Here is a 14,684-nt window from a genome sequence, read left to right on the forward strand (position 1 = left end):
TTCATGATTGATTTGCAAATTCTCGTTGATTGATTGATTGATTGATTTTATTGGTTGTGCTCAGATCTGTTTTGCACAGGTTAATGCAAACACAGCTACATATTAATCAGGGTATGGTGGTATGGTATGCTTTTTATTGCATATATTTTGTAATGTGTTATGTAAAATCCATAAAGGTTTTTGAATATCCATAATGGATTTTCATAAATGAACATTCTCTATCCATGAATAGATATAATCCCCTTTACCATTGATTTACTTATTCAACATGGGAATTATGTAATAACGATGTGAATTTTTTAAAAATTTTACTGTGAAAAGGCCTATGAATCGTCAGCCCTTTGGCACTCCAAAACAAATCATGTGGTAAACTCAAGTCTCACTTATTGGTATTATAGTTCTTCAAACTGTCGTTTTCCGTCAACTACCGTACAGTACGTAGTTTTCATCTTTTTTTACTTTATAAGAAATTTTTGTGGAACTTTACTTTTAATATGCATAAGAAAGAATTCTGGCAACTCTTCTGCGAATATTACATTTAAGTCTTTTATTCCCGAAAACTCTTACGAAATTTGCGTTCGACACCCTGCATTGTTTCTCTTTAACAAAATTACATATTAAATGAAGATATGATCTTCGCACTTTTGCTGGACAATTTAAGCAATTGTCTCATGAACCTGAAAAATTCAGGTGACTCAACGGGATTATATCTTCATTTAATTTCAAACACCGCACTGCATATAACAATCTTTCGTAAAATTACATATTTTGATTATTTTTCTGCTTGTATATGCGGTTGGCCTTGTCTGTATTAGACTGGTATTAAATACTTAAGTTGCTTATTTATAAATAAAAAATGATGCTATTTATTTTATAAGCATTGAACAAAACAAATTCAAAAGGATATTATTCCATACTGTACTTGGAATCCAAACACACTCATAGAGACCAAACCAGAATGTAAGTGTATTCGTTCTTAAAAAGAATTCTCGTTGAATTCCCCAAATGTCGCGATAGAGACCCAAAATTTCACTTTTATCGGTACTATCTTTTCTAAAACCATCAACGACTTTCATTAGCGTGCCAAGGCAGACTGACTTTGCTTTATGCAAATATTTCATGATTCACTGACTGCGAAAAGAAATTTTCTAAAGAAATTAATTATTTATGCTATGCAAACGCTCCCGGTGAAAGAAACTATGTATTTGTTGTGTTTATTTAAAAACATTCAGAAAAGTTCATTGTCCTGCTTCTACAAGTCGTACAAACTAAATCAATGCTGAATGCAGTAATGATCAAAGCTATATTGAATTTTCAAGTTCCTTCGAGCAAGTTACAACCTGTTACAACTTTTACAAGATGTTGAAACAACTTGTTTCTACAGCCAGTTGCAATAAAACGGAACGCTGAGCAAAGTAATGTGCTCTATCGACGGAAAATACTTTCAATTCTCGTAATTTTCTCAGAAAAATTCACAGCTGTCAAGGCATAATCAATATATCTCCCTATCTTGAAGGAGCATCTGAACTGCGCTGTTTAAAACTATATAAATTATTTATCGACTGAGACAACAGATGGAAGAAAAGTGAACAAAAAAGCAAATAAAGAAACAGCAACTGCGACTGTAATTTCAAGGAACTGTACTTGCTGTAGTACATTATTGGCTTCATAAGACTGGTTTTCACATGCTACACATAGCCATAAGGACAAGCAAAGACTGAAGAATATAAAATAGCGCACAATGATTGTTATAAGCCTAAGCACAAGCACAATAACTTGGCAATAGCGTAAGTTGAAATAAAAGCAAATTGAAAAGAAAGTTCGTTTTTGTTTTATTTCTACCAGTTTCGGGAGAATGTGCTTTGCTTGTGCGTTTGTTTATGTCGTTAGTGAAAATCAATTTTCAGGATGTATAGTTAAATTCCCGGGAACAAAAATGCTTTAGTGCAGTTGTGCTTGTATCAAAGATATGTGATATATGCACATAGCTGAAAATACCTAGCATCAATTGGTTTAGCTGTTTAGCACAATGATTGATGAAGCATTGAAACTGTATAAGTATATATAACATTGAGACGTTAATTTACCAGGCATTAGAAATTTAAATTTTATCTAAAATGCAACGGACTCTAAAATCTATCATGTTATTTTGACAATGTCTTCTGTAATTCTTCAAATTGATCATTAGAACTCTTGACCACATCAACTAGTCTAGCTCTTTTATTGTATCGTCTTTGAATTGAATTTCCAGCTCTTTTCTTGTATTTTGTACAGCAGCATCGTGACCAGCAGCATCATGATCAGCAACATCGAGATCAGCAGCATGATGATTAGTAGCATGTACACCAGTGACCAATTGACCAGTACAATCCTGTCCAGAGTCTTCTGTCTGTACCACACTTTCACTTTGAAACAACTGATCCTCAGGAGGATCATTAACCGGCCTAGTACCTTCATATTTAATCAATAATTATGTTTACATCAATTGTTTTCAGTATTTTCAAAACAACATATAACTGGTAGAAAACAAAGATTTTAGGTAGAGCTGTGATAATGCTATCTTACCGAGAATTCCATCCAGCAAGTCCCAGTGCTTTAAAGCCATTTTTCCACGCTGCTAAGAGCGCTTGAGAAGTATGGGTGTTCGGATCCAGATGTTTTCATTCTGTCCTTCAATTTTACATATCCACTTCGCAGCTTCTTCAGCTTTGTCTTAATTTGATCAACAGTCCTTTCTGTATGCGACTCTTCTTTCATGATTCTTTGTATATTGTTAAACAATTCTTTATTTGAGCTCATACTATCAATGTTGTTTTGCACAGTTTCCGAGTTATAAGCGTTCAAAAGAGCAACTGTTTCCTCGTTCGTCCATTTAGCACCCGCCATCTCTGTTGTGACGCCGTTCTTTGCGTTCACATTGGTGCCCGTGCCTGAACACCGTACTCGGGTACTACCTAATTTGGGGGTGCCCAAACCCGGGCACTTTGACTCAGGCACCATCAAAATGTTGTGTTCACATTGGTGCCCGTGCCTGAGCACCGTACCGGAGCACTCAGTCTGAACGCGCTGTTACTGTCTTTTTGCTGTTCTCACAAGGGTGTTAATTTCCAATTATGTGCGCTTCTCAAAGTGCCTAAAAAATTATTAGGTGTGCCTGGCTGTGAGGTTGGAGACACTAGATATGGTTCACAAGTAACTTGATTAAATACTTTAAGAAAATATTTAAAAACGATGTGCGAAGCAGGGAACATCAACACCAAAAGAAGGAGATTTTCAAATCATTTAGGAAACAGAACGTGTGCAACAACGTTGTTCGAAAGTGTGCATGTTGGTGAAAAAACAATAATGTCTCAGAGTGGTCATCAAAACAATTCTGTCAGATGTACCAAAAAGCAAAGTTTTGCTCTTGAGAAGACATTTCAAATGCATTTCAACAACCTTCACCTGTTGACGTTTCAAACTTTCAATTCTAAGGAAAACTAACGTCGAAATGAAGAAAGGGATATGTGCTAGCATGCACCACAAATACATAAAAGATAAAAAGTTTGCTGGTTTTTCAGCATAATGGAAACACGTACGTCGTTTCATTTCAAGTGTAATACCATGGTCTTTAAAAACTTGTTAAAATTCCTTTTTTACTTGAATACTGCACGAACTCGGCATTCAGTTTTAAAAGATGATCCTGAAAGATAGTGAAAAGATCTTAATATGATTGTTGGATCCTGTAAGAACGTGTCACTGGGGGGAGACCTTAAGGGATATTTAATATTATACAAGATCTTATAGGATCTTGGTAGATCTTAAAGGATTTTATTGCAAGAAATTAAAAATATCCACGATTTGTTGACTTCGTTTTCGCGCATATATAATTATGCACCTACAGCATCATAAGATAATATTACCGTAGCTGCGTAAAAGCACTATTAATATTGCGCATTTAATAAAAACGACAAGTTTTTTTAAAATAAACATGTTTCAACATTTCATGACGCCATCTTCAGTATTATAAGGAATATTATGTATGTGATGAATATATATATAATATATATACATATATAATATATAATATATATATAATATATGTATAATTTATATATAATTTTAATATTATCCCTGAAGAGTGAGCAATCACGAAACAGGCTTGTCCGGATGAAATTGTAGTTTTGTGTAGTTTCTTCTTATTATCAATATATATATATAATATGAATATATATACTGAAGATGGCATCATGAGATGTTGAAACATGTTTATTTTAAAAAAACTTGTCGTTTCTATTAAATGCGTAATATCATAAGATAAACAGCTCATTGGCTGAACTGATAGAATACGTAATGCGGGTGTGAGACGTATTCTGATGCACAAATTCATAATCATTATGTGAATGGCATTCTCTCTTCTCTCTCTTAGTCAACTTGCTGACAAAAATGAGAAGATTGTGATTTCTTAGGGGATCTTGGGATATATTTTGGGAGCTGATTTGCAGTTTGAAAATTACTGTAGGCAACGTTGTTCAATCTCTCGGTTTTTAGGCATTTTTTTAAAAAACCTACTCGAAACAATCCATCCCGTTAATTCCACAAACTTCTTCGAGAAATTCACGCAAGAAATCGTAATAAATTCACCTAAGCAATCGTGCAGTAAACGGTTGCAATGGTTGCAAACAAGTTATCGTTGCAAGTCTATCAGCTCCCGGAAATTGCTCATATTTCTTGGAGTCTTAGCGCCCAACGATTTTGGCTTCATTGTCCAATGTCGAAAGTTTGTTTATGAAAATTTTGATTTTTACCATTGCCTATAACCTTGTCTAGCTTTACCAGCAAAATGCTTTCGACGTAAACTTGTTCTTTTGCCTCACGTTCGAGGTTCAGTCTCTATGGAAATCTTTCTGGAAACGAAATTGTACCCGAATCTTAGCATATTTTGGTATCGGAGATGTTTGGTATGTGAGAGTTTCTTCTGTTGTGCAGTAGGAATGTCAAAAAGAAACGAAGTTATTTCGCTATATCGTCAAATTTTGCGAGTGGCTAAGAACTGGAAAGCAAGCAGTAATCTTGCTAAAGATACTTTGGAAGAAAGAAAGTATATTATGAAAGAGTGCCGGCAACAATTTCGAGAGAATTCAAAGGTTAGTTGCTGTATAAGTATTTCGTTTTCGTATTTTATTTACTGAATCTTGCACATGGTTGAATGTTTCGGGCAACTTAGACAAGAAATTCGTTTGAAACTAAGTTGAAAGTTCATACGTATATCGATTGTATTGCTTATACACAAAACAATATGTTAAAAATATATCAGTCTGATAGTAAAACCTGTGCTTAGCTAGATTTCAAACATTTATAGTGAATAACAAAACAAAAAAAAATATACAGTTTACATCAAGTGAACCTCTGTCTCACATTTGATTTAGCCATAAATAAAATATGGCAATATCTGTAATGAACAATGTCTGTATGCGTAGAAATCTAATACCAAGAAATTAGGATAGGATAAATGTATAGTGAATTAAGCCTGTGTGTTAATAGGTTTGTCATTAAAGTAGAATTTTTTGCTTATTATTATTTTTGCTCTTACATTATTGCATTTTACTTTGCTGAACAGGCCCCTGGTTGCACAAAGCGTGGAAAACATTATCCATTGGACAGCAAAAATCTTCAAACTTGTAAAAAAAGTGTTTATATTTTCTTGTGAGAAAGAAATTTTGTAATCTTCAAAACAATATTTTGTTTCAGTGATTGTTCAGTTCGACTCTTATACTTCATGCTTTTTAAAAAGTTTTATAAAAGCCTGAAAAAATTGCTATCAAATGGATAACACTATCCAGGCTTTGTGCAACCGGCCCCTGCATTATAGAAGTATTTGCTTATTTACATTTGTACCAAATATTGTAAATAAAAGGTTTTTGTCGAGGCATGCTGTATTTTTAAATTTTAATATTAAAGAATTTTTTATTATTTTATATGTGTTCCATAATTTGACAGTTGAAAAATCCTATGGAAATAGAAAGATGTCTTGAAGAAGCTAAAACAAGACTTGAACTCGGTCAGTGATTTTAGTTGCTTCTGTCTCATCACTTCATAATTTAAATGAATCATTTCATCATCATTTCAGCTCTTCATTATGGTAATCCATATCCACGACCTGTGAGTATATCAGTAATGTCACAGTGTTCTTCTCGACATATTTGATTTTTATTTGTTTTGTGGTTATTCAAGTTTTTCAAACATTTTAAAAATAATGGTGTTGTAGTTCATGCTTCTTAAAGTGAAAGGTATTGTGCTTGGCCTGTATGTTTGCAGATAATGCTGTTCTCCACTGTTCTAGTTTAGCAATGGAATGCTATGAAGGCTCATATTCCATTTCCATGGAAGACTGTGAAATTTCAATGCATGAAGCCAACTTGCAAATACTGTTTAATTTATGCAGCAAACTAATTTGATATGCATGCATAAATCTGTGTGTTGTGTTTTTTACTACACCTAGAGGGAGTGTCACAGTGCTATAGAAGTGGGGGGACGCTTGAGGGAGGAGTCTCCCCTTCTACCTTTGAAATGGGTAATTTTAAAAGGGCACTTATGACAAAAACGTCAAGAGAGCCCCACTCTGATAAATTTAGTTCTACAGCACTGGAGTGTCACATCCTAGAATGTGCATTCCCGGCCCTGTTTACAACCTTGTCACAGAACATTTTCTTTCTGGTGTGCATATCTTCTACTACAATTGTGTCTCCAATCATATCACTTGCAATGAATTGTGGGTCTAAAACCGCATAAAGTGCTTTTATCAGATGATGTTATAGTGGGCATAAGAAACCTTGTATTTGGGACTGGGACTGATTTTTTTACTGATTTATTGAGACATAAGAGTTTAGTGGAAAATAACCAAGTACTGGCTTGGTTAAATTGTACACCTTGACAGACAACATGTACATGACTGAGCTTAGTCATGGAGTTTGCTTTAATCATGTTTGAGAAAACACTGGGGTTTGTAATCGGAATTTCATATGGGTATCGGGTTGATGGGGTTATCTTGGTTGACATTTGGTGTACATTTCCATGGGTTGCAATATTTAAATAAGAATCATTGAGCCACTATCTGGTTGTCAGTGGTAGGCAATTAGCCAACTTGATTATTGCAGGAGGAAAGATATTCATGTGCATGTTCTACTTTTAACATTAAGTTCTTGTGAAATCAATTGTTTTCTGTGGATTATAACATGTGCTTACGTGTATGGCATCAAGGCTTCCTAACAATACCAGTGGTGATCTTGGGTTAGTCTAGTAGAATTACATTCATTTTAAATTCAAAAAATCAGATCAACACCAATGCCCTTAGAAATTTCCAAAGAATTAAAATATTTCAATAAGTTTGTTTCGAAGCATGTATTTTGCATTTAAAATGTATTTATTGATTGAATTCTAGCTACTACTATAGATGGTCCAATTTTCCTCTCCGTGGTAGAGAGTGGAATATGGAAGATGCAACCTTTTCTGTTATTTTCATGGTTGCATTAAAATATTAAAATGAAGTGTTACATGTTTGTAAATGTAGATCGTCCAGGTTGGTATTGTCCTGAGGACTGTTTTTGTTGTTGTTGACTGACGTTGACAACCTTAGCGGTAGTCATCTTCAGAGTCAAAAGAGATGACTACCGCTAAGGTTGTCAAAAAGTCAGTCAACAACAACAAAAACAGTCTTTTTCAGGACTATACCAACCTGGATGATCTACATTTACAAACATGTAAGGATACTCCCGGGTTCAAACCATTTACTTTAAAATGAAGTGTATTGAAAAACCTTTGTGAAAGAATCTTGGTGTGATGCCTTGAACATTACCACCACCATCATGAACTGCCCTTGCTATCACCCCCATTGTCCCTTGCAAGCCCCCACCATAGACTAGTGTTATATTGCGACGAGCCAGTGCCTTGCCAAGTTCTATAAATAAAGAGTTTAGAATCATCGATTATTGTTGAATAAATATTTATTTAAAGTAAAGAGAAGAGAATGCCCGAGGCCAAGGAGCCAACGACCACAATTACCTTTTGCAGCGACGTTGAAAGCGTCGTTTTCGATTGTATTTGCTCCGCAAAACACAACAACCGTTTTTAGGGCAGAACACATTGTTAGATTTCATTAATATTTTGTTTTTGATAAAATATATAAAAACTAATGTTGGCCACGTGCTCAGCGAATACTACAAACCTTAGGATGAAGTTGTACTAGATGGGCTTCAGTTCGCTGACCCCCCCTGATCCTACATGGTTTTTGGCGTTTTGATTTTGCTCAAGGGGAGCGCATTTTTTATTTAAGGGGGGGGGAGGCTATCGACCATTGAAGTCGGGTGGTTGGGTGTCTCAGGCACTGATATGTATATTACGCTGGATAACGCATCCATGTATAAAATATATTAATATAAGATAATTGAAGCCGGAAGTTGGCTAATCTGATTATGACCTTCGGGGGGGGTATCGGTCCTACTTTACTATACTTTTGTAGTACAAAATCACAGTTTTTGCGCTTTTATTCGTTCTACAAACTTTTGATTCGAGCAAAATTTGAGAAAGGGACAGAACAACCGGCAAAGATATTTAATCCTAAAAAGTTTGTCTTCTTGCTTTATAATGGCAGAAAATTGAGATGGTACAAGGTCGACCTGCATTGTTTTGAAACAAACTGGAGATTATATGTTGCTGCAGCTTCTTAAAAAATGTAGAAATAATACAGAAATTTTATCTGCAATGACGTTTATGGAAGATTGCTACAAATTTACGTATTTAACAACACTTTCTTATTTACATCGCTAATATCATAATAATTTCAAATTACGTCTATTACATCAGTGAAGAAACAAAACAAATCGACAAAGAAAAATAATCAGAATGACATTTTGATGAACAATAGTAAGTTGAAAACGGTATCATCAAACTATACGAGATGTACATCATCAAAATATGCGAATTAAAGTACCTCTGTTGTCATTAAGCGAAGCGAAGTTTTCAACCAGTTCCTATGTGAACAACTTCAATATCGATGAATATGTTGAAGATATGAATACCTTTGTTCTTACTTTGTTGTAAAGTTGTAATTCAGTATTCATCTTCTAAAAATGCCTCGTGCGGCTGAAATTGTTCTCGTCACCTTCAACTTTTAAATTTCAATACAACTTGCCATCTTATTTTTCAGTCGTTACAAAGCCAAAAAAACAGAGCTTCAGGACTAAAACTCTCTACCGGTTTTCCTCTACATGTCAAAGTGGGACCAATACCCCCATGAAGCCAGTAGCAAATGATCGATCTTCCGGCTTCAATTTTCGCAAGAGATGCGTTATCCAGTCTAATATACATATCAGTGGTCTCAGGAATAATTATAAAGATGCAAAAAATTAAAAAATGGGCTAAGGCTGCTAAGCTCTCCCCCAACCTTTCCCTGCTCCGCGGTGCCTGCCCTTGCCTCCTTTTTAATGTCTATCGTCAGTGTCTTTGCCAACTACCAGTATAGGCTGCAAAGATGCGATAGCAGCGACGTACTAAAAGAGAAGAGGAGACAGCGTTTCGCCCCAAACGGCAGTTAAGCATGTAGTTGGAATTATTGGGATGCATTGAACAATTGAACATCGTATTAGGAAACTGTGACACAGCCTTGTGGAAACTGTAAATAATATAATTTGAGGTATTTGCGGTATTGAGAACAGAGTTTAAAGCAGGCGATCCGTAAAAATTCAGATATTGTAACGACGCATTGATGGTGAGTACGTGATTGGTTATCGCGACTTTAAATTTACCTACTTTTTACGCTAAAGCAAACTGCGCATGACTAGATGCGGAGGTCGAGAGCCGTTCAAAGGTTTAGAAAATGGCTGGGGGGAAACCATAGCGGTCCATCTCCGGAACGTAGTCATACACGAGTTTTTCCTCTCACCAAAAAATATTTAGCACCACCCTGTATGTTGTATAAAAATCTGTCCATGCATAAAAGACTTCGGTTTATATCGTATGTGCCCCAGTGCGTAAAGCTGGAAATCCCTTTGCTTGCGGTGTAGTGCTCGTCCTGGTTTACTAACACTGATGTTATAGTGGGAATTCGTTTTTTACATAAGTTAAGGCATTATGTTGATCTTATCGTCTGTTGTGAATATATAAATCACCACTTGACATATTATATTGTTTATGGTGTGCAGATCATGGCAACGATGTACTTCATATTACCAATTTTTATAGTGGTGCAAATTTAACGGCGCTGTTTGTGTGAAATTTTAGTTACGTTTCAAGCGTAAATACGTTTCTTTGGATGCTGCGATTTTGAGGCATGGAATTTTGATTTTTTACCTGATTTAACTCGTTGTGAAGTTTAACCACATGTTTGCTCAGGATTTACATAATGGTAGCTTGCATCGCGGACGCTTGGATGAAATTCCTTTATAAGTTTAACCACATGTTTGCTCAGGATTTACATAATGTCCAGCGTGCATCGCGGACGCTTGGATGAAATTCCTATATAAGTTTAACCACATGTTTGCTCAGGATTTACATAATGGCCAGCGTGCATCGCGGACGCTTGGATGAAATTCCTATATAAGTTTAACCACATGTTTGCTCAGGATTTACATAATGGTAGCTTGTATTGCAGACGCTTGGATGAAATTCCTATATAAATTTAACCACATGTTTGCTCAGGATTTACATAATGGCCAGCGTGCATCGCGGACGCTTGGATGAAATTCCTTATAGGTTACATAATAGCTAGCTGAGCTTATGTTTTAACGACAGTAAATGTGGCGTATTTCACACGTAGAACTTTCAATGTGCAAAACGGACAAAAACAAAGGTAAAATCGCAATTCTTTGTTATATATATTTTGCTATTTAATTATGGTCTAAAAGAAAGTTTGCATTGTTTTAGCACGCTCTTATTATAATTTTACAAACATGCAAGATTTTAGTTGAACTTCCAAGAAATGCCAGTTTGTTAGACATCTATTTGACTTGAAACCATAGTCGAACTGGGATATCAATCGAAATCACCACACAATATTCATATGTACCCTTAGTTCCGTTGTGATTTGTATAATGAACACCATCGTATGAAAACAGCACGAAAACTTTATTCGTCTTCGCGATTATGGGTGCCACCTGCACTAGGGCAAAGGGGGGGGGACGGGACTATTTTGTTCTTGTAACCCTCATCAAAGTTGTCAAAAATAGAGACGCGAGCGACAGCTGTTAATGCACACGTGCTTTAAAGCAACAAAAGCACCTATTGTTTTATGAGCAACAAAAGCATCTATCGTCTTGCAACGGTCAGAACAAAATATATTTCCAAGAAGACTGAAGTTCTGTATTCGAAGTCTTCTGGTTGACATGTCTTCAAAGTCAAAAGACGATGACTACCGCTAAGGTTGTGGAAACGTCAGTCAACAACAAATAAAACAGTCCTTCTCAGGACTATACCAACCTGGACGATCTACATTTACAAACATGTAACGATACTCCCGGGTTCAAACCATTTACTTTAGAACATACTCTATATATGTGAGACGCCGAAGTTCATCCCATAAATATCTTATCCATTAAAGAAGTTTAAGGATGAAGCATGGCACTATACCGCCCTCCCGCAGTCTGGAAACAAAAGTAAAATATGATAATGTATTATATATTTACTGAAACTCCTGATATTTGTAGATAACTTCGGTTTTCAAACCTCGTGCTGATAATCTTAAGTAATGTATAGTTTTCAGACTCAAACGTGCTTATCGGCAATGAACGATAAAAGATAACAAGAAATCCTAACCGATTACATCTTTTGTTTACGTGTTTGTCTGCACGTGTATCGCTCCGGGGATGTTGCTAGAACATTATATGGAGGTGTTTGTTTATTTATATATTCAGTTGTGCCCCATTGATTTCTTTTGAAGCCACTTTCACGAGGAATCAGTTTCGGAGCAAATGAATGTATAATTAACGGACCTCCACAAATTATTTACAATAACTTTAATAACAGTAACTTTAAAGCGACGTCACTGCAACGGTCGATGTTTGATTGAAGCCGCATGTATATATCCACGGTGACTTTTCCTCGCGTGTAAACGTTCTCATTTTGTATGAAGATCAGTTGTCTCACGGCAGCTGCGTCCTAAACAAAAAAGTTAACTTTATTTTCAATTATCATGTAGTGTTCTAGAAAACAATGATGAAAATTTATCACGCTGCCAAGTCATTATGCTGTTGGAATTAAAGCAATTTGTACGTTATCAGATTTTCAACGTCCCTTTGATGAGATGTTACTTTGTAGATGAATTGAAGGCTTTACTGCAGCAGCAAAAATATTGAACAACATTTGCCATTGATTCCTACAGATAAAACCAAACCCTAATTTTATAATATAGACGCTTTTTAACAGTATACAATTTTACGACGGCAAGTTTTTGGGGACAAAACTACTAAAAGTGGCACTTACACATAATACTTAGTTTTGTATTTTAATTGTACAAATGAAGGCTTTTGTCTTGATAATATTGTCCCATGACCCTCCTATTCAGGCAATACGCCATCTTGCGCTTGCTTAATTGCAAAAGATTGCCACAGATAAAGAAAACATTTAATGTGGTTAATGGCTTGTTATCACGAAATACAAATGTAGAAATTGCTGCAAATACTGCTACAGTTATACAAAATCTATGCTAGATTTCTTACAGTAACGACCATGCCCCATGTACTTAAGTACGTTTTTGCAAGGGTCCTCGCCCGTATAGATAACATTGCCGTCATAAAACATTTTTTACACTTCATGCGTTTTCTAAAATTGATAATGCCAAGTGATGAGTTTTCACGACATCTTGATTGGAGGGCCAATCAGGGAGCTGCAAGAGGCAGTCAGATCTAATGGGAGGGCACTTAGCCCTTCCGGGAGGTCTGCGTGTATCCCAACAGGGACAACAACCATGCTTTTTATTGAGCAAGACATCTGGGAGTCAATAGCTTGATCACATCGATTCAAACAAAAATAACTAATTATATAATCATAGTGGGACGCTTATAGCTCGAACTCTTAAGGGAAACGGAAGATTATTTAAGTTAGCCGGAGTGATTAGCGAAAGTGTTGTTAAATTTCGTTATTAGGTCATCGTCAATACGAAAGCATTAGCAGTTTTACCGTTCTACTTTGCAACATGATTGCACAAATGAAGACTATAGTCTTGATTATATTATCCCCTCCCCCTTGCTAGCTTACGTCATCTTATGCTTGTTAAGTTGCCAAAGATTGAGACATTAATGCAAATGTCGAATGTGTTTGATAGCTATCACGACACGCGAATGCTGGAACTGCTAAAACTTTAAAGTATTGTAGAACTGCTACACAAAATCTATGTAAGAGCAAAAATCATTGCGTACAGCGACGTGCAAACTGCGAAATATTAAAGAATTTGTTTGCAAACACTAATCTTTCGAGATCCCGTGTCAATTGCTTTTTATGAACCTTTGAAGCTATATATTGCAGGTATAAATGGTTAATTTCTTGCCGTTAAATTGAATTCACATTTTCACTTATTGAAAATCAAGGCTTTGATCTTCACCCTTTAGCGCCTTTCGCCTAAAGTTATTTAGAAAATTTTAACCGGGGGAAAATGAAATTTGTTAACCGAGTTAAATTAACACAAATTGTACTATTAAAATGCTAGGGGGGATGAGTTTACTTCGATTTAGTAGGGATTTTGAGTTAAATTAGATGGAGTGGTCAGGGTTCTCCATGGAATATTTTCAAGCATTTTACATTGGGAGGCCATTCATCTCAAAAGGTTCCGTGAAGCGCGAGCCATTTGTGATAGGGTCCGGAAATACCCTTCCAAAGTGAAATTTAAAAAAATGACAACGCAAAAGACTTATTATGAAATAAGCATTCTTTCTTCAAGCGAGCGAATATCAATTATCTGCAATCACCATTTACGAAAAAAAAAACGCTTAAAGGGCCCTAGAAATGGGGTATAATTTTGTTTTAGTGCGAGGCCAACCATGGAGAAAGCCTTTGACAATGGCCAAATGTCCGTCCAGTACATCTATTCTAAAATATGCCTTGGTTCTACTGTTTTTTTCGTGTGATAAAGGCATGAAATATTAATTACCCACTTTGTTTACGTTATAGCGATGGGCGATGAAACACATCGTCGACAGATGCTTTTATTTGAAGTATTTTTTTCTTTTTATTTATACTTTTCGTGGTTTGTCTTTTCAAACTGAATTGATAACGACGTTGTTTCAACGAAAACTCATCAATTTTATATGAAGATGAATAATAACGTGGGACTTTGTCGTACATATGCCATTTACCGTGGTAAAAAAATCTGAACGCGACATTATTTCTTAAACATCTTCTTAAAAATCTTGATCGTGTCTTTCTGTCAAAACTCTGTTGAAGCCATTAAATGGAAAAGGGGTTCGACCTCATTTGCCTGGCCTTTAGTGGAATAGAAGGGCCTAGTCTTCTCGTTTCTTAACTTTCTTGAAAATCAATAAAAATATAGTGTTCTGTAAACTTCGGTTCAGTTCACGAGTATGAAATTTGACATAGACCGTACTTTAGGTTAAGAAATTTTGACTTCTGGGGTTAAGTTAGCAATTAGTGCCATTGTACAAAACTCACAAAGTTTCAAAGAGCTGGTTGAATCAGGAGCGGATTATCCAGTTGGCTAA

General features: G+C 35.7%; 3 protein-coding genes across 6 annotated transcripts in view; 2 read left to right on the forward strand and 1 right to left on the reverse strand.

Annotated features, from left to right (window-relative positions):
- The first annotated feature begins 4,972 nt into the window (after positions 1–4,972).
- LOC124447905 (LYR motif containing protein 1-like) lies at positions 4,973–12,649 on the forward strand. Of its 3 annotated transcripts, none has more exons than XM_046998904.1 (4): positions 4,973–5,126; positions 5,980–6,040; positions 6,110–6,141; positions 12,170–12,649. In XM_046998904.1, exons 1-4 carry the CDS (start codon positions 4,974–4,976, stop codon positions 12,185–12,187), a joined length of 264 nt encoding a protein of 87 aa, XP_046854860.1. In that variant the 5' UTR covers position 4,973; the 3' UTR covers positions 12,188–12,649. The 3 variants fall into 3 exon arrangements, with proteins under 3 accessions (XP_046854860.1, XP_046854858.1, XP_046854859.1); XM_046998902.1 differs by lacking the exon at positions 12,170–12,649 and adding an exon at positions 9,495–9,739; XM_046998903.1 differs by lacking the exon at positions 12,170–12,649 and adding an exon at positions 9,500–9,739.
- On the reverse strand, positions 6,582–12,135 carry LOC124447904 (probable cytokinin riboside 5'-monophosphate phosphoribohydrolase LOGL7). Of its 2 annotated transcripts, none has more exons than XM_046998901.1 (3): positions 11,452–12,135; positions 7,796–7,936; positions 6,582–6,757 (listed from the first exon to the last, which is right to left on the reverse strand). In XM_046998901.1, the coding sequence occupies exons 1-3, from the start codon at positions 11,474–11,476 to the stop codon at positions 6,633–6,635; spliced, it is 291 nt and encodes a 96-aa protein (XP_046854857.1). In that variant the 5' UTR covers positions 11,477–12,135; the 3' UTR covers positions 6,582–6,632. The 2 variants fall into 2 exon arrangements, with proteins under 2 accessions (XP_046854857.1, XP_046854856.1); XM_046998900.1 differs by lacking the exon at positions 11,452–12,135 and adding an exon at positions 8,041–8,321.
- LOC124447897 (speract receptor-like) overlaps positions 10,786–14,684 on the forward strand; it is a 34,135-nt gene continuing 30,236 nt past the window's right edge. Inside the window, exon 1 of the mRNA XM_046998889.1 lies at positions 10,786–10,825. Coding sequence (XP_046854845.1) covers positions 10,801–10,825 — 25 coding nt within the window. The 5' untranslated portion in view covers positions 10,786–10,800. The remainder of the gene's footprint in view (positions 10,826–14,684) is intronic.

Source organism: Xenia sp. Carnegie-2017, unplaced genomic scaffold (genome assembly GCF_021976095.1).
Source record: "Xenia sp. Carnegie-2017 unplaced genomic scaffold, XeniaSp_v1 HiC_scaffold_23, whole genome shotgun sequence".
In the NCBI taxonomy this organism is placed as follows: domain Eukaryota; kingdom Metazoa; phylum Cnidaria; class Anthozoa; order Malacalcyonacea; family Xeniidae; genus Xenia; species Xenia sp. Carnegie-2017.